The 18,281-nt window shown below is 41.8% G+C and overlaps 1 protein-coding gene across 1 annotated transcript; it reads right to left on the bottom strand.

Moving 5' to 3' along the window:
- Window positions 1-206: 206 nt before the first annotated feature.
- On the bottom strand, window positions 207-1,312 carry LOC146556034 (uncharacterized). The gene is made up of 2 exons (XM_085250136.1): window positions 1,031-1,312; window positions 207-542 (listed from the first exon to the last, which is right to left on the bottom strand). The coding sequence occupies exons 1-2, from the start codon at window positions 1,310-1,312 to the stop codon at window positions 207-209; spliced, it is 618 nt and encodes a 205-aa protein (XP_085106262.1).
- Between the last annotated feature and the right edge of the window lie 16,969 nt (window positions 1,313-18,281).

Consider the following 18,281-nt stretch of genomic DNA (forward strand, 5'->3'; position numbering starts at 1 on the left):
TCATAAAAGTTTACAGTTTAAATATGAAAATACAGCATTAAAAAAAGTGTCTTTTGGGGTGATATTTGTTGCAGACAGCAAATGTAGCAAAATTAAAACCAAACAAAGGGGAAAAAAGGCCTAAATATCCCTAGATGTCCCTGAAGGACAAGGGTCAAAGAATGTGTTTTTGCCACCTCAATCAAATGCATAATGATGTCTAACCTTTAAGGCAAAGGCTCCAACTCAGTAAGCATCAACTGCCTTAGCTTTACATACAGATCCACTGTATGAAACACATCATCTGAGAAGTCCAGGTTATGTTCTGACATGAGTTCTACACAGAGATGAAAGACATCCTCTTCACATGGAAAGTCTTTGAACACGCATTCTTCAAGGCAGGCTTCAACTTTGTCCATATTGACATGTTTGAGACAGTCCCTCGCGCCATAAATGTCTGGAAGGACATACATAAAAGATGGTCGGCCATGAGGACTTCGGGAGTTGTGGACTGGGCGCATTCTGTTGTCATTCCAGGCCAAAGCAACTTCATTTAATTCTTCCTAGATGAAAACAAAATGCACAAAAGAAACATTTCCAGGCATACAATATGAAAATGTTAATGTACAAAAGCACAACTAACTTCTACATTGATTTTCTTAGCTTACACACCATTAGTGTAGCTTTGAGCTACATTAATGATATCTATCTGTATATACACACACACACACACACACACACACACACATTATATATATATATATATATATATCATGGACAGACAGATACTTATTTACTTAGCTTTGACCCACCAAACAGAGACAGACCTAAACACATATAAATAATCAATGTGTTATAATGTATATTTGTGTTCCTTGATATATTTGTGGAATTTTTTTTTTAACAAAACAGTTTTTTTTAAAAAGCACTCTACTTTTCACGTGTACTTTAATATATCTGATGTTTCTATAATATGCAAAGGCCGTGTGAGTTGTTACAAATTAAACAGTTACAATACATGTCGTTTACACAATCACATATGTAAACTCACCTGTATAATGTGAAGAAAACAGAACTGGACCAATGATTTGTCCAAGAAAGAGTCTGAGAAGTGGCCATCCTCTCTTTGTTTGTCAAATAGTTCAATCCAGTACTGGATACACTGGCTTCGTAAGATTAGCCACCATCTTTCAATGCGTTGATTTCCTGTACTTGCTCCAAATATGACGTGCTCTCTTTCTGGTTCATTGTCTGTAAAGTGAAAAAATCGTTGCATGTGAGCCACATGGACATTTTCATCAGGGCAACCACCTTGTTGAATCACGGCATCCATGAAGTACCCAGCAATTACTCTCGGGTCATTATTTGTCTTGTAAGCGTCTAGCCATATTGCACTCCTTGAAAAGCCGTCAATGCATCCACTGATTGCAATCCCAAATGGCTTCAGCTTATCGTAGCCATCGATATGCCACACATAGTTGGGGCCTCTGCTATGATACACTTGCCTCCGCAGTCGTCTACGTGACCTCAAATCCACACCTTTTCCATCGAATAAACGGAGCAGAAGACGAACGGTTTCTCTGTCAGTAACAATGCCATTCATCCAACACTTCTGGTGCATCCAACAATACCCATGACACTGTCCTGAGGTTGCCAATTGTGCTTGTATAAAAGCTGCCACCTCTCCCACCTCTGTTTTGTTCTTTCTGCGCCAAAGTCGGCTGTTGTGTAAAATCTCTTCAAGTGTACGGAGGCTGATAGTAATGCCATGTGATTCAGCTAATAATGCAAGAATCTCCTCATTTGTGAAGCCACGCTTAAAATACTCAGCAATTTGTGTATTCATGATCCGTATCTGTAATACTGGCTTCATCTTAAGCTCTTGTCTAGACTGTCGACATTTAACTTTAGTAATCACACTGTTAAATGGATACAGTCTTATCTATCAGATAGAAAACAATGCGCACAAATAAAGAATAGCAAGTCACCCTATCTTTACTGTACGCAAGGTGTCCCCCAGGGTTCAATTCTAGGCCCCCTGTTATTTTCACTTTATGTAAATGACTTGCCTAATGTGTGCAAAAATGTGGACACGATTATGTATGCGGATGATACGGTAATTTTTACGCAAGCCAAAACTGCTAATGATGCAGCCCATCAGCTTTCACTGGCATTACATGATTTACAAAAATGGCTGAATGACTCATGCTTGTGCCTTAATTTTAAAAAGACCGTATCAATGTTTTTTAGTAAACCTAAAACAACCGTGGCTGCAGTAAAAGTCTGCTTGGGTGCACAAGAATTAATTAATGTTGAGGAATTTAAGTATTTGGGAGTGCTACTAGACTCTAAATTATCCTTTAAAAAACACATTAAAAAAGTAGTGAAAGCTGTAAATGTTAATATACAGAACTTTAGACATATCCGCACATCATTAACAGACACAGCAGCGATTACATTCCTGCATTCTATGATACTGGCTCATATTGAATATTGTATTACAAGTTGGTCCTATACGAGCTTGCTGCTATTGGGCCAATTGAAGTATGATACAAAAGAGCATTGAAAATATTAGATAAAAAACCTTTTTCATATCACCATTGTCAAATTTTAGAAAAATACAAGTTTTTAAATTTTACTAATTTCAAATTATTTAAATCTGCCTGTCTAATATACAAAGTTATAAATGGTCTGGCGCCTCCACCAATGAGTGATTTTATTAAACAAAAGTCTAGCAGTGTTGCCGGGTCTCGACTGACTCGAGCTGCTGTTAGAGGTGATTGTGAACTGGCACTCAGGCGGACCACCTTTTCACAGATGCTCTGTCATATCAGGGAGTGAGCTTCTGGAATAGTCTTCCACTGTCAGTGAGGGAAAGTGCAAGTCTACCCATCTTTAAGAGTCAGTTAAAAGGGCGGCTGAGGGACACACAAACATGTGATCATGTTTAATAATCATGTTTTATATTGGACGGGAAAAAGAGTTAGTGTATTACAAAAAGGGAAACAACTGTTAGTGCAATGGGTGAACGCAATATCACGATGGTCAGGGCATGTGCAATACTGGGGTTTGTGCAATATAATTGATGTGTTTCCGTTATTGTTATCTATACTGTCCTCTGTGTCCACTCCTTGTCATTGTTTGTTCTAGTATAATGTGATCACTGTTTTTGTCCTTGTCACATGACCTGTAAATGGTGTCTGTATGTTTTTACTAACTTGTGTTTAACACCAACCTGCCAGAGGGTCTGCAGATGGAAATTAGCCCAAGGCTATAATCTGGCATATTTACATTTGTTAAAATGTTCATTAATATGTATTGCCCCTCTTTCTAAATGAATAAATAAATAAAATAAATAAATACTGTTAGCATATCTGTAGCATTTGTAGCTGAGGGCTTCAGCTTCCGGGCAACACAGAAATGACGTCATTCACATAGATTACTGATTGGCAGAGCTAACTCTAAATTTTGAGTTATTTTCTCAAAATTTCGAGTTAAGCATCCTTTTTTTTTTTTTTTAGTGGCCGAAATGGGCTTCCATACTTTTTGATGCACATGCTGTTTTCTTTGGAAATTTGCATTATAGGATTGTTCTTTGTTTTTTCTGCAGTATATAAAAAATGCTGTATCTCAAAAATAAAACTATTAAGACACTCAAAATAAATTTCCTGTTGTTGTCAACTGTTTTTTGCAACTTTTTTGTATTTAAAGTTTTGAGGGATAAACCTCTTAAATTTCTGCAAGTATTTTTTATATGTAAAAAAACAAAAACGATTTTCAATTGTTTTGTAGTTTATTCCACTTTTTTTCAATTTATAAGATAAGATAAGATAAGATAAGATAACTCTTTATTGTCATTGCACAGTCATACATAGTACAGTAGTACAATGAAATTGGAAAAACTGTCCTACGTCGGCACTACATATAACACAACACGACACGATATGACACATCACAACGTAACAAACAACACAACACAGTATATTAACTTAGTATAAAAAAGAAGAATAAGTGTATGTGTATTGCACACTGTTATTATTGCACATTAATTATTATTGCACCTTGTTATAAATATAAATATAAATATTATTGTTATCGTTATGTAGTTACTATGGACTTAATGCGTACGTATTATTAAAATTTGGGCTATAACCGTTGTATTGATGTATAGCAACTTGAAATGCTTCCAAAAATGGCTCCACAGCATGTAAAAATATAAAGTAAGCTCTGGCGGACTTGGTTCTATGGTAGGTCTTAAAGGGTTAAGAGCTTCCTTTACATGTTTGTCTTCTCTCTTTTTCTCTTCAGGCTTAGAGGGAACATTTTCTGCCCGGTGTTGTAGGGTCCTGATTACTCCAAGTTTGTGTTCCAGAGGGTGGTGGGAGTCAAAGAGGAGGTACTAGTCTGTGTGTGTTCCAGTCCCTTGAATGCGGATGCCACAGTCCAGGAATGGCAAACAGTTATCTTTTGTGTCTTCCTTGGTGAACTTTATGTTTTTAAAGTGTTAATGTGAGCAGTGAAGGATTCCACTTCTCCCTATAAATGAGCCAAGCGCCTTTCTTCCCAGCTCCTCCATGTAAAGGTTGGCTACAATAGGTGACACCAGGGAGCCCATGGCACATCCATGTTTTTGTCTGTAAAATCCCTCCTTGTATCTGAAACATGTGGTGGTAAGACAGAGGTCTAACAGTGTGCAAATCTGATCAGCGGTGAAGTTGGTTCTGTCTCCCAAGACGCTGTCTTCTTGTAATCGTTTCCTGACTGTTTACACCACTTCTGTTGTAGGTGTGCAAGTGAACAAGATGGCGGCGCGCACAGACGCAGCGGCCCGGAGCTCCTACACTTTTGCACTTTTGGTGGTATTAGGTATTATTTCACACAGTCTGGGGTTACTTCAATACAACAGAGATGATCTACTACAACTAAGCCGTGGAGATCTTCAACTAACATCCGAATATCTCATCCCCCCGGAGATCGTTAAGCAACCCCCGGGGCTACCCGCAACAGCAAGCCGCAGGAGGAGACGTTGCGAGCGGAGGCAGAAGAGAGGCAGGCGGGGAGGCCTGTGGGTACGGCTAAAGACTAGTCCGTTTAAACCACCACTCCCGATCATATTCCTCTCCAATGCCCGTTCAATCCGTTACAAACTGGATGAAATACGACTGCAGATCGCCACTCGACGGACTTTTAATAACTGTTCGTGCATGATTTTCACTGAAACCTGGCTGGACAGCGCCATTCCCGATGCGGCTATTGATCTAGCAGGCCGCACCGCCTATCGAGCCGACAGGTCTGCGGACTCGGGTAAGAAGACTGGCGGGGGGCTGTGCATCTATATTAACAACTTTTGGTGCACGAACGTCACGGTAACGGAAAGACTGTGCAGTACAGAGGTAGAACTGTTGGTGTTAAAGTGCCGTCCATTCTAGCTCCCTCGGGAATTTTCTGCCGTTTACATCTGCGCTGTTTACATTCCACCAGATGCTAATGCTAAGCTAGCGTTAGCACAATTGAGCAGCAGCATCAATAACAGCCTGGTAGCACACCCGGACAGTGTCTTTATTGCGGCTGGGGATTTTAACCACGCGGACCTGAAATCTGTACTTCACAATTTCCACCGTAATGTGAAGTGTGCTACCAGAGGAGATAGAACGTTGGACCAGGTGTACACCAACATGGCGAATGCATACAGAGCCCAGGCTTATCCCCACCTGGGTCTGTCAGACCATCTCTCCCTTCTGCTACACCCAATATACACACAAAAGATCAAGAGCACTGGGATTACAACCAAAACCGTGAGAACATGGCCGCAGGATGCTATTCCGATGCTTCAGGACTGTTTCCACTGCACAGACTGGGATGTATTCAAGGTGCAGGACACTGACAATCGTGTCGCATTGGACAGTTACACCTCCGCTGTCTTGGACTACATCTGTTTCTGTGTGGACAATGTAACAACTTGGAAACGATTCCGTGTGTTCCCTAATAATCCACCCTGGATGACACACGGAGTTCAACAACTTATTCGAACGAGGAACAACGCTTTCAAATCCGGGGACCAGGAGGCATACAGTGCTGCCAGGGCCAACCTGAGAAGAGGCATCAAGACTGCCAAGCAGCAGCACAGGAGGCGTATCGAGGCCAGGTTTGAGAACAACACAAACCCAAGGCAGGTCTGGGAGGGCATCAGGGCTATCACGGACTACAAAAGGAGAACACCATCATCACCCTCAGCCGACAGTTCTACTCTGGCTGAGGATCTAAATCTCTTTTATGCCCGTTTTGATAGGGAGAACACTGACCCTGTCCTGTCCCCTCTCCCCTCAACCGATCCTGCTCCAGTCCTGAGCACTCATGAGCTGAGGCGTGTGTTCTGGAGCATTAACACCAGGAAGGCGGCCGGGCCAGATGGAGTGCTGGGCCGGGTGCTAAAAGACTGTGCTGCGGACCTGGCGGACGTCTTCACCTCTATATATAACACCTCGTTGTCCTGTTCACTGGTACCATCCTGTTTCAAAGCAGCAACCATCGTTCCCATCCCAAAACAGTCAAATGTCACATGTCTGAACGATTTCAGACCTGTGGCACTCACCCCCATTCCCGCCAAATGCCTGGAGAGACTGGTCATTAAACACATCAGAGCTGCTTTTCCACCATCCCTGGACTCGCACCAGTTTGCATACAGGGAGAACCGGTCAACTGAGGATGCGATCGCCACAGTGCTGCACACATTACTGAAGCACTTGGAACACAGGAACACCTATGCACGGCTCCTCTTTGTAGACTACAGCTCGGCTTTTAATACCATCCGGCCATACAAACTCCGTCCCAAACTCCACCAACTGGGACTTAACTCCTCTCTGTGCAACTGGATTGTGGACTTCCTCACTAACCGTAGACAGAGTGTCAGAGTGGGTAAGAACACCTCTTCCACCCTTGTGGTCAACACCGGTGCCCCTCAGGGGTGTGTTCTGAGCCCTCTGCTATACACTCTCTTCACCCATGACTGTATTTCCTCCTGCGCGTCCAATCTCATTGTTAAGTTTGCCGATGACACTACAGTGCTCGGACTTATATCCAACAACGATGAGACAAACTATAGGACAGAGGTGTCTGGAGGTGCATAAAATGCATATCCATAAATCTGGTGCAGCCAAGGCAAACGCACCGTCGCCTCTAGACTTCAGAAAAGATCTTGGCTGCACCAGGAGTAACTGAGTAGATGATCTTAGTGCTCGAGCGGGAATGTATGATCTAAGGAGATTGATAAGGTAGCTTGGGGCTGTGTTGTTGATAATTTTAAAAGTAAGCAGCAGTATTTTAAATTGGATGTGGTATTTAATGGGTAGCCAGGGAAGGTCAGCCAGAACAGGGTAATAGAGGCAAACCTCCCAGTTTACGTCAGAAGGCGCGCCGCGGCATTTTAAACAGTTTGCAGTCTATGAAGAAGGGCAGAATGAAGACTGAAATAAAGGGAGTTGCAGTAATCCAGCCTAGAGGTCACAAACAAGCTTTTGAAGGTCCTTATGCGGAACATAATGGCTAGCCTTAGAAATGAGACGCAGTTGGCAGAAACTAGATCTAACTACAGCGGACACTTGTTTATCAAATTTAAAACAGCTATCCAGCAGCACGCCCAAATTGCTAACAGTGTCAGAGATGGAGCGGGCAGGGGCACCAAAGGCATCACAAAGTTGTCTGCGAGGAAAATTACCATCAAAAACCACGATTTCAGCTTTATAATTTAAGATAAGAGAGTTTCCTAAGAGCCATTCTTTGACCTCACACATGCACTCTTGAAAGCAATGCAGAGACAGAGCAGGATCATCAGCTAGTTGAAATTAGATCTGTATATCGTCAGCATAACAGTAAAAAGCGATATTGTATTTCTCAAAGATTGCGCCTAGAGGGAGCATATACAGTGAGAAAAGAATAGGGCCCAGCACAGATAGATAGATAGCCCACTTGCATTGTATTCTTTTCACTCGTTTTTATTAATATGCATACAGGTGATCACACATCACAGCAAAATGTTTGATTCAGTGTTTGATTTGCCCTCTGTCAATGGAAAATTGTACTTAGTATTCAGTATAATCTTTTAGTGATATAAGTTTGCATATGGTAGAATACTGCATGTAGTTATTTGTATTAGGAAATATTTAACCATGTGTGCTTAGAGAGTATAATTAATTGTGTAGTGACAGGATGTGTGATCTCTAGCAGGCCGCAAAATGCTTGGTGTGCATTCCAGGAATGCACCCCCACATCTGGGAGCATGGGAAGAGCTTGTACTTTGTTTTATTGTTTTAACGTAGCTATGTCTGCTTAGTTTAAGTGTTTTAGTTTAAGCTTTACATATAGATGTACTGCTGGACTTCCTCACCATGTTATTTAGGGTGAAACATCTAGGGTGAGGGGGAGACTACCCTTTTCCTGACCAAGGATGTACCTTTTGTGCTTTCATGTTATATGACCCTTTGATCAGCAGAACACACACACACACACACACACACACACACACACACTGAAGTATAAATAAAGACTGGGGCAGTTTCTTAGGGCAAGCCTCAGTGCTGGAGGCTGCCCTTGCTAGCAAGAAGTTCTGTGTGTTTCTCTTCTCTGAGTTTTTACTGAAGAAGTGTTTTAGAACATTTTCCTTAACACCCTGTTAAATAAATATTTATGTTTAATTTCCTGAATCAATCAGGAGGTGATTAAGATAAAATGTAAACATTGAAACAAGTGAAAGAAACACATGCAGGCATTGTACTAGTCTGCATCAAGTACCCGTCGCCTCAGAACCTCCTACCATCTGCCTCTACATTATTGTCCTATGTCACTCAAATTCAGGTGACACTTTAATGAACAAATTAAAAAAAATACTTTAAAAACCAGTCACAGCAAAGCTTCTAGTGTATGACACATCCAAAGCTTGTATGGATTAGCTTTGTGTAGAGATGATACCAACTATTTCATGGTTTGGACTGAACAATCAGGAGTGTACAGAAACTGACAGGCTTCACAGAGCCTCCTCATTCTTATCTGACACATCCTTCAGACTCCAGAGAACAAACTGAATTCAAAGAGAAACTTGGCAAAGGGAACAGCCTGGCTTTAAACAAAAAAAACAAACAAAAACAAAGGTGAGTTATCACTTAATCCACTGTGAGTGATATGTGCTTTCATTTTCTTCAGGAATTTCTCATCTTTATCTCCTCACTTCAATTTTTCCAACTTTGTCGCATAGCTGACACTCGGTCATGTGATTAGTCTGACTGTGACAACACAAAAGCAGGTTTGGCTTTAACTTTTCTACCTTTTTCCATCATGCAGTGATATGTATCCTTAACTTTTTCCTTCATATGCAAACAAGTTGCCACAGCAGTTTACATTTACTTAACTAGTTACCAGTGTACAGTGGTGGGGCAGGGGGTAGCCCTGTTGCCTCGCAGAAGGAAGGTCCTGCATTAAACTCAGGCTGGGCTTTTTCGTGTGAAGTCTGTGTGGATTCTGGGTACTCAGGCTCCCTCCTAGAGTGCAATCCACTGGGTTAGATTAACTAGTGAGTCTTATTGGTTGTAGGAGTCAGTGCATTTTAGGGTCATTATGTTTCACCTGATTTTGAGAAAGGTTCAAAAAAATATTTTGGGTAAAGTAAATCTGTATTACAAAATTATTTCTGACAAAATATCTATAAAACTCCCTTTTAACAGGAAGAAACCTAAAGCAGAACCAGGCTCAGGGAGTGGCGGCCATCTGCCGTGACCACAAGGGGTGAGCAAAGGAAGAGAGGACAAAAGACATGCTGTGGAAGGTTCAATTTTCAAGCTTTAGCAGTAGATGGGAATGAATAATAAGCAGACGTACATAAACTGACAGGCTTAACAAAACATTCTCATTCTTGTCTGACACGTTCTTTAGTTTCCAGAGAACAAACTGTGAAGTAAAAGAGAAACTTGGCAAAGGGGACAATGGAGCCTGGAAGGAAGAATACAAGAGGTGAGTCATCAGACCAACCAGTATGACTCAGAAACTGGTTCCTACACGTGTCAAAAGTCAAAGAAATGATTATGACTTCAGAGCATGTTTTCCATAGACACTTGTTAGCACAAGTGCCTCCCAACAAGACTCTGGCTGGACCTGTGGGATTGTGGGCTGTGGGCCTGTGGGCTGCTGGACAAGACACTCAGCCCAGGGAGTCTTGTCCAGCAGCCCGCTGATATATGGGAAGCCAATTTAAAAAAAAATCAGTTGATGCTTCCTACCTAGTGTAGAATATTTAGCTGATTTAGAGTTTAGAAATGTGTTATTGTAGAATATAGAACTATTGTAGAGACACTGTGTGTAGAGTAATGAAGGCCTCTTTGTGTTCTGAACTTAGGAGTGGATTGTAGGAGGCTTCTCCCCCACTGAGTGGAAATTCCCCCAGAGGAAGCTTTAGGGTGGGGGTCGCAACATTTATGATACCTGTAACTGTGGTCTAGGAGGGAGAGGGGTTTATGACCTCTAGGGAGTCACCTACCCCCACCGTGTTTTAGTTGTTACGCACACACATCCACACTCACACATAGAGATGCGCACATGTAGGCACGCACACACACACACTAGCGAAAGTATGTAAATGTAGTACTTAGTTTTATGGTACCTTGGAGAGGGGTTAGAAGGGGGGTTACTGGTACAAGACTGCATGTAACAGACAAAGGAGTTGAGATCTGCAGAGGAGTTCCGGGGTCCTGTACATCTCCCTTCTAGAAGGTGTAATCAATAGGTATAATTGATAAGTGTGATCAATGAGTGTGAATTAATAAAAGTGTTGTAAATTGACTACTGAGTCCCCGGTGTTCTTTCTGGAGGCCTGAGGAATCTACGAACCAGGTGAAACTGTGAAAAGGTAACACTAGATATTTGCAAGGCAGCCGGTATTTGTATCTGCATTTGTATTTGTTGAGGGGGGAAAAGTATTTATATTTATATTCGAGCAAAATTCAAAATAGGCTTAAAAATCCTGTTTCTTTGCATTACACTCTAAATAACATTATAGTGTATGCATTCTTTAATTATATCAATTATAATAATTATGTATATGCAATATTAGTTGATGTTTTTCCATAAATCCAGCAATGAGCATGCATGTAACAAGGAACATCATTGAAAAGAAAATAACAGCGATTGTCTGTGAAAGTTCTCAGTCATTCATGTCATTGTAGTCTAAGGAGCTTGGAAAGAAAAGTGTCTGGACTTCTTTAGGTTGCTTGAAGAGTAACAGAGTAACTTAAACGTATCATATAACTCACACATACAATTCGACACAACTACACAAGCATTGTTTTAACCTTTTAAATCGAATTATAACTTTCTCTGTCAACAGCCTATTGTCTAAATTACCGAGCTAACAGAGCTACGTAAACAGAGCAAACATGAGAGCACCCGTCTGCAGACGTCAGTAATGCAGCACAATGACCATGCGCTTACCTGCTGCTTTCTGGCAGGTAGCTCCATGCCCTCCTGGGTTTTAAATGCACCTTAGAACACACATGCATCAACACTACAATGAGCGGGTGGAGGGAGGTTTGGAGTCTTCTCTCACCCCCGTTCTCTGCGACCTGCTGGAGTTGGGGGGCTAGGAGGAGGAGTTGGCTGTCCGACTGCGGTCTGGAGTGTGGGGCCCCCCTGCTGCTGCGGAGTCGGGGCGGTCTGCCTCCCCCCACCGCAGGGAAAAGGGTAACACCACCTGGGTCTGGGTGCAGTTCCCCCCTCCAGGGGCAAGGGTACCTAGACCCGGTTTGTAGAGTACGCTTGGGGAGTGTGATCGTGTGTACAGCGTCTCTTTATGTCTGTCTCTACGTTGGTTGAGTGTGGAGTAAGTGCATATGAGAGCATGAGGGTGGGAATGGATGTTTGTGTCTGTGTGTGCCTGTATGTCTGTGTCTATATGTCAGGTTGGGTGTCAGGCGCCACCTCTCTGGGGACATCTCAGGCCCTCCAAGGTTTGGAGGCCTATCTCCACCCACCACCACTTCCCCTGCCGGTGGCGGACTCCCTCAGACATCGGTGCGTTGGTGGTTCTTTGTGTCCGGGGGTGGGCGTCCAGGTACACACCGGCTCACTCCTTGGCGGCCGCTTGTTGGGGCCTGGAGCCTGGGGCTCGCTCGGGCCACTTCGGCGGTGGGGTGCCCCCGGCCTCTCGGCCTGGGGCTCGGTCACTCAGGCACGGCTGGCTGCCGGCAGAGCTCACGGGTGCGTCACTGCAACTCCCCCTGGCTTCTGCTCCGTGGCTGCTGAGTGAACCCTCATCTGGGACTCTCCTCAGCTCTTACTGGAACAGTGGCGCAGCTGCCCCTCTGTTAGTCTTCATTGGTCTCTTGTGTTCTGGGGGCCTCTGGATGTCTGGAGTTTTGATCTCCTCCATACCTGCTTCATGCCCTGGAGGATGGGGCAGTGGCCCCCCCACACTCCCTAGCAGATCATTACATGAAGGAACCTTTTAAATACAAGCGCGTCCATGCTCACAGGTGTACACACGGGTGATCACACCCACAAACTACACCCTTTTTGGCTCCTACCTCAAAGCACACTGTGTTCTGTTGATCTTATGTGCTGCCCAATAATGTTTAATATTTAGTATTTACTGTCATATTTCCATATATCATTGTGATGTTGTTTATTTTATTACTCTTGTTCTCTTCTGCTTGTTTTCTTTTATCTTTTTCAACAGGTGATCCAGGTGATCGATAGATGCATTTTTCTTTTTTTCTTTTTTTTCTGCCCATTCTGTTGGTTTTTGTTTTTTGCCTTTCTCCCCTGTCGCTCTTCTCAGCTCTTTCTTTCTCCCCTTCTTTCCCCCAGTCAAGTCTGTCCCGTATTCAGCAAGTGAAAATAAAATAAACAATAAAAGGTGAATCAAATGGACCATTACGGCAAGGCTGGGATGGTCAATTTGGTAAAGTAAATCCGTTGGGCATCTTTCTTTGCCTTTAGACAATAATTCTGATGGCAAAAGAGCCAAACGGGACAGGCAAAAAAAAAAAAAAAGACTGCCGTCGAGCTCCCAGAAGACCTCTGTCTTCAGCCATATCAACAACTGGCGCCGCTCCGCATCTCTTTCCTTATCCGCATATCATTTCGGTAAGTGTTAATCTTCCCCCTCTAACTACATTTTCGCATTTTCCTTTATACCATTCTGTCAAAAAAGCTTTTTCATCTTCAAAAGCTATGCAAATAGGCTCTGTAACACTTGGAATACACCTTTTCAAAATATATATAAGCTCGCCTCTAACACTCAGAGCTAAAAAGTGCGTTTGAACACTAAACTATAGCAGCGATCATGTCCTCATCAGGTACCTCATTTTTCTCACTCTTGTTCATATAATGTTTATATTTTACTGTTTTTCCCGTTTGTAAATACTCGTTGTTATTTCTTTTCAGACTCAGATAAGCGTGCTCAACTCGTCTCTTTTTGGTTCTCTCGATCGAATTGGTAGGTTTGGTTCATTCTCGTTCTCCCTCTTAACAGCTAATTGTACAAGAAAAACAAAACATTTACCCTCTTTTTCATTTTTATCAAACTTTCTAGATATCTCAGACTTGGACACCTTTATTTTTTCGAGTTCGCCGAATTCTTCTCCACCAGTGCTTGAGCGATCCACAGGAAAGAACATCTGTCTCTACACAGGCGATAGACAGCATCTGCTCTCTACGCTAGATCGCCCCGCTTCATCCGGCCCCAGTTCCATCCCCGCCGGAGCTTGTTCTCTCCCGCGACCCTCTGGGAAAAACTTGCGCCTGTCCGCCGGGGACAGGCAAGATTTGCTCTCCGATCTCACTCCCGGTGCTCCGGCCAATCGGAGCACCAGAAACGCTTCAGGCACACGAAATGCACCGCGCCTGCCTTTGAGATCCAATCACGGTCAGTCTCTCTCGCACACGAACACAGCTGGCTTCAATCGCTCTTCGTGCTGTATCTCTGTTCGCTAAATTAATTCAGCTCATCTTATAAAAAAGTTTGTTTTTTTCATTTTGCTCTTTCAAACAAACTGTCTTTTTGGGGTTTTTTTTTTGTTCTTTTAATACATTCCTGTTAACCAATAATAATAAAAAAATGGATAACCAGGAACAAGATATTACAGACCCATTTCTTGCTTTAGAAACAGCGTTAGCTAGGTTAAATGAAAATACACACCATTCTCAGAATACATATTCACAAAACAGTGAGCAACCTGAGGTGATCAATAATAATGATCCTTTAGAATTGCTTAATTTAGCGCTTGCCCGGTTAGCGCCCAATGAAAGTGCCTTTCAAAATAATTCTCTGAGTTTGGGAGTTGTCATGGTTCGAATTTGAGGAAGAGACAAACGACTGCATGGTCTCTCAGTAGATGTCAAAATAGTGATTTTTATTATACATATGTACATATGGGGAAGATGAGCGTCACAAGCCTTTACGAGCCGATCTCCCCCGAACAGTCTCTTCACAAGGTTTTTATTGCAATGATGACGTCAAGTCACATGATAAGTATCAGTCAGTTCTCCCCTCTATGTCCTTCTATGGCTAAGAACAACAACATGTTCCAGATGTTTCCACTCCTCTGTATCTGGGAACATAACCAAGTGTGTATCTAAGTGTGCAGTTTTGTGATATTGTGAGTTCAGGCCAACCAAAGTTGAGTGTCCTCATATGACTTTACTGCGGCCTGACTGGACCCCCAGCTAAACTGGTGCTTTACTAACTGATAGAGTATTGTATCTAGAATTCTATTGTAGCAGATTTACTAAATGATAAGTGATACATGATAATATTGATGATAAGCTGATGCGGACTAATGAAATAATAATGAAATAATAACAGTGCTTTATGAATGATATATAGTGACAGTAAAATAAGATGTTTTCCTCAATAACACTTCCCCTTTTGTGCTGGCTTTCCCAGCACAACTTCAACCAATACGTCACAGCACTTATCAACCCCAACATCCTCATTAGTTTCTAATTTCCCCACAGTTTCATGATCCCTGTTCCCAGGCTCTTTTACTTTTACTTCAAACTTCGTGATAAGAGTATTAAGTTATGATTATAAAATATGCAACTAACGTACAAAACGATTACAATTCCTTTAAACTATCAATTACTTCAGTCTAGAGCCCTAGCCTATTAGGAGCCTGGAATGAATTAATTAAATGCTGCTTGGCGCGACGTTCCTCTTCATTCTTCAACCTCAGGGGTTAGACAACCCTTCAGTCGTGGCACAGATCAGGGGATTATTCTGCCCCGATTTCAAACAACGATCTGTGTATCCTCAGGTCCTATGTATCCTCGAGAAAAAGAACGTGTCCCCCTGTTGCCCCAGAGCCTCTCGAACCTCGTTGGTCTGGTGTTCCTGGATTTCCGCCACCCCTTCATGGTTATTGCTGTGTTTATGGGATCCATCCTTTTGGGGTGACTACCCGGAGCCCAAACGCCATGACCCTTGGACCCAGTTGGTGTCTCGGCCGTCACTGTATATATCTCTGCTGCGAAGGATCCTCGCCTATCTGTGGCCTCATCTGGTGTCTGTTCCTCTCTCTACAAGAGACAGAAAGCCAACACATCTCCCTCGCTGGCTCTCCTAACCTAATATTGTTGACTCAGTTTATTCCAATCTTATGCTATGCCTATGTGTGTATAAAAGTGAACAACAGACCTCAAACCAATTGGGCATTCTTAATTCTAACTTAAGTTTAAGTCTAGTACTCAGTTTCTGATCATCTAATTACGCTTCTCACTGGTTCCCTAAATTGTCTAAAAACCTTTAATTTTGCCATACCTAAATCATTAAACCACAAACGAAATCATAGACCCCTGATATAGCTTTTTGCCTTATGAAGCTGAGCACAATTCTATAATGAGCAACAACCTGCAATATGTACCAAAAATCTTCATGGTTACACCTGCAATTAAAGATCAGATGCATTTTATATCTGTTTTAATTCTTCCTTATATAGAACCTCCTCAGTTTCAGGTTAGTTTTAATTAGTCTCCGTTAATAGTTCTAGTTGTATTTGCAATCTCCCTACTGCAAACTGCACAAGAACATTACACATCCTCTCTAAAACACTCTCCCGCCAACCAGTAACCCTGTGTAAAAACATTAGTCAGCAGTTACCTGTTAACCTCCTTTAACTCTCAATCCACCTAAAAAGCAAATCTGTCAAATCCAACAGCTTATTTACAACCACCTGTAAATCATAAGAGTAATAAAAGATTCAGCACAACAGACAAGTATCATGTTCAGGTTTTCTCCAATCATTAAATCACTATTATTGCCGCAATTTGTTTTATTCACACTTGGGCAATGTTACTCCACTGGTTTATCACTCAGAGCCCCCTAATGGCCAGTTAGTGACCTCTACGTCAAACTGTCCCCAAATTTGTTATTTGTTATTATTACTTGTTTTATTATTATTCTTTGTTTTCATGTCACTTGTCTGTTTTCTCCTGCACCCTCCTCACGCATTCTTAACAAAAGCAAAGCAAACATTAGCAGCACATTGACCGCAGTCAGCCATCTACCTACCAGAGATGCTATAAAAGATTTCCTGTAAAAAGAATCACACTGTTTTCAAGACAGGATGTGTCTCCCGCCGTTTAATCGCCTTACCAAATCATAACCCACAAACACCGTTTCTTCACACATAAGCCCAGAAATCCTGTAGTAGGAAAACATTATTGGCAAACATCAACCACTTGTCAACTTAAAAAGAGAGTGTTAACGCTGCGCAGGTGTGTACACACACTTTCACATACACAGAAAGTAACATTTAAAGTTAAATTGTCATGCAACCTCAGATGTCGCTGTCCTCTTTCTGCTCCTGTAGAAAGAAACACATAAATTCATCCACCCTTTTATCCTATCTAGGTGGAGGTGGTTAACCTTGAGTCATGGTCAAGTCTTGTCATCTTTTACCAGTCAGTCCGTTTGTTTTATTTCCAGTCTTTCATCCATTCATTCATTCATCCATTCTTTCTTTCTTTGCTGATAGTGGAAACCATCGCCGCATTTAGATTTCCGCCCTCAGCAAAATGACGTCATTTCAAAAAGAAAAACAAAAAGTTGAGATCGGATGTGGAGAAAACCACTTACAACACTTTTCTCGCCGACTTGTAACGCTTGTGATTTCCGATATGCAGATCTGCTTAAAGAAAAGATTCACAAACAAAAATCAGTGCACTGTTCAAAATATAAATCAAAAATCAAAAGTAAATAAAAAGAAGCCTGGGTCTTCAGACTTGTCACTGAATATTCTTTCTCTTATAGGTGAAAAATACCAACTCTAAAACTTGGTGCCATGGTAAAACCTTCCCCATACTTCAGAAACCCCAAAATAAAACAAAACAAAACTCTCCTAGTTTCCCTCATTTAACTTCAGTCATTTCGACTCTGGCTGCTGGATCCTATTTACTCCTGCTATCACGTTGCCCAAAACAATACTAACTCAGTCGTCTATGTATCAGTTCTCAACCCACTCAATAAACCAGACATGATGATGGTAACAGTATTACCTACTTAAAATCGTGTTTGATCCTAATGAGCTAATCCTACTGACTTTCATTACTCCATTGCATGTGTGTGTCGTCCTCAAATGGTCTCTCAATTCAATTCACCCGTTGCCCTTCTGACCTTTTACCAGACCAGAGGCTGAATAAATGTTTTCATCAAGAGCCCTACTAAGAGCTTAGTAAAAGAATGCAACTTAGTCTTTCTGAAAGACACACCCTGTTTAAACCTCCGAATTAAATTATATCTGTGCTGTAAATTATATTATTAATGCAATGGTGATGATGTTTTATTATTTAGCGCCATAGATTGTGTCCTCGCTCTGACCCTCTCTTGTGGTCCCGAGATCTACTGCAAAGGAAACAAAACCCCATTTCCACTTTAATCAATTGAGTCGAAGCATATAAGCAATTACTCCTGCATAAATTTCATCATATCTAAATGCTACCCAGAAACAACTCCTGTGTGTTAACACTAACTTCACTTTAACCTCACATTTCCTATGTTATCACCTGTTTTGATATAACTCTTTTTATTTCATTTGGCTCCTTTTAATGTAACAATACATTCTAATTCTAGTTTATCAGACTTACCCAAAATCTATGCTTTCCTTCCTCTTTGGTCCATCTTTAAGTTCAGTTAAAAGCTAAATGAATTTGAGGCCTTTTGCCTGGAATCAATGCTCTCATGTGTGTTTCTGGACTCTGTGTCTGTAAGCACGTGCAATCCTACAATGACTCATATCCTCCTCACAGTAGATTGGCCAATCATA

Source organism: Mchenga conophoros, linkage group LG16 (genome assembly GCF_057382185.1).
Source record: "Mchenga conophoros isolate Kocher_MC1m ecotype Shallow Benthic linkage group LG16, M_conophoros_male_GT1.1, whole genome shotgun sequence".
In the NCBI taxonomy this organism is placed as follows: Eukaryota; Metazoa; Chordata; class Actinopteri; order Cichliformes; family Cichlidae; genus Mchenga; species Mchenga conophoros.

Excerpts from the sequence above, each read along its gene's own strand:
- LOC146556034 (XM_085250136.1), bottom strand. The coding sequence starts at position 1,312 with ATGGATGCCGTGATTCAACAAGGTGGTTGCCCTGATGAAAATGTCCAT. Across the intron at positions 543-1,030 it reads GTTTTCTTCACATTATACAG|GAAGAATTAAATGAAGTTGC; the intron begins GTGAGTTTACAT and ends GTTTTCATCTAG.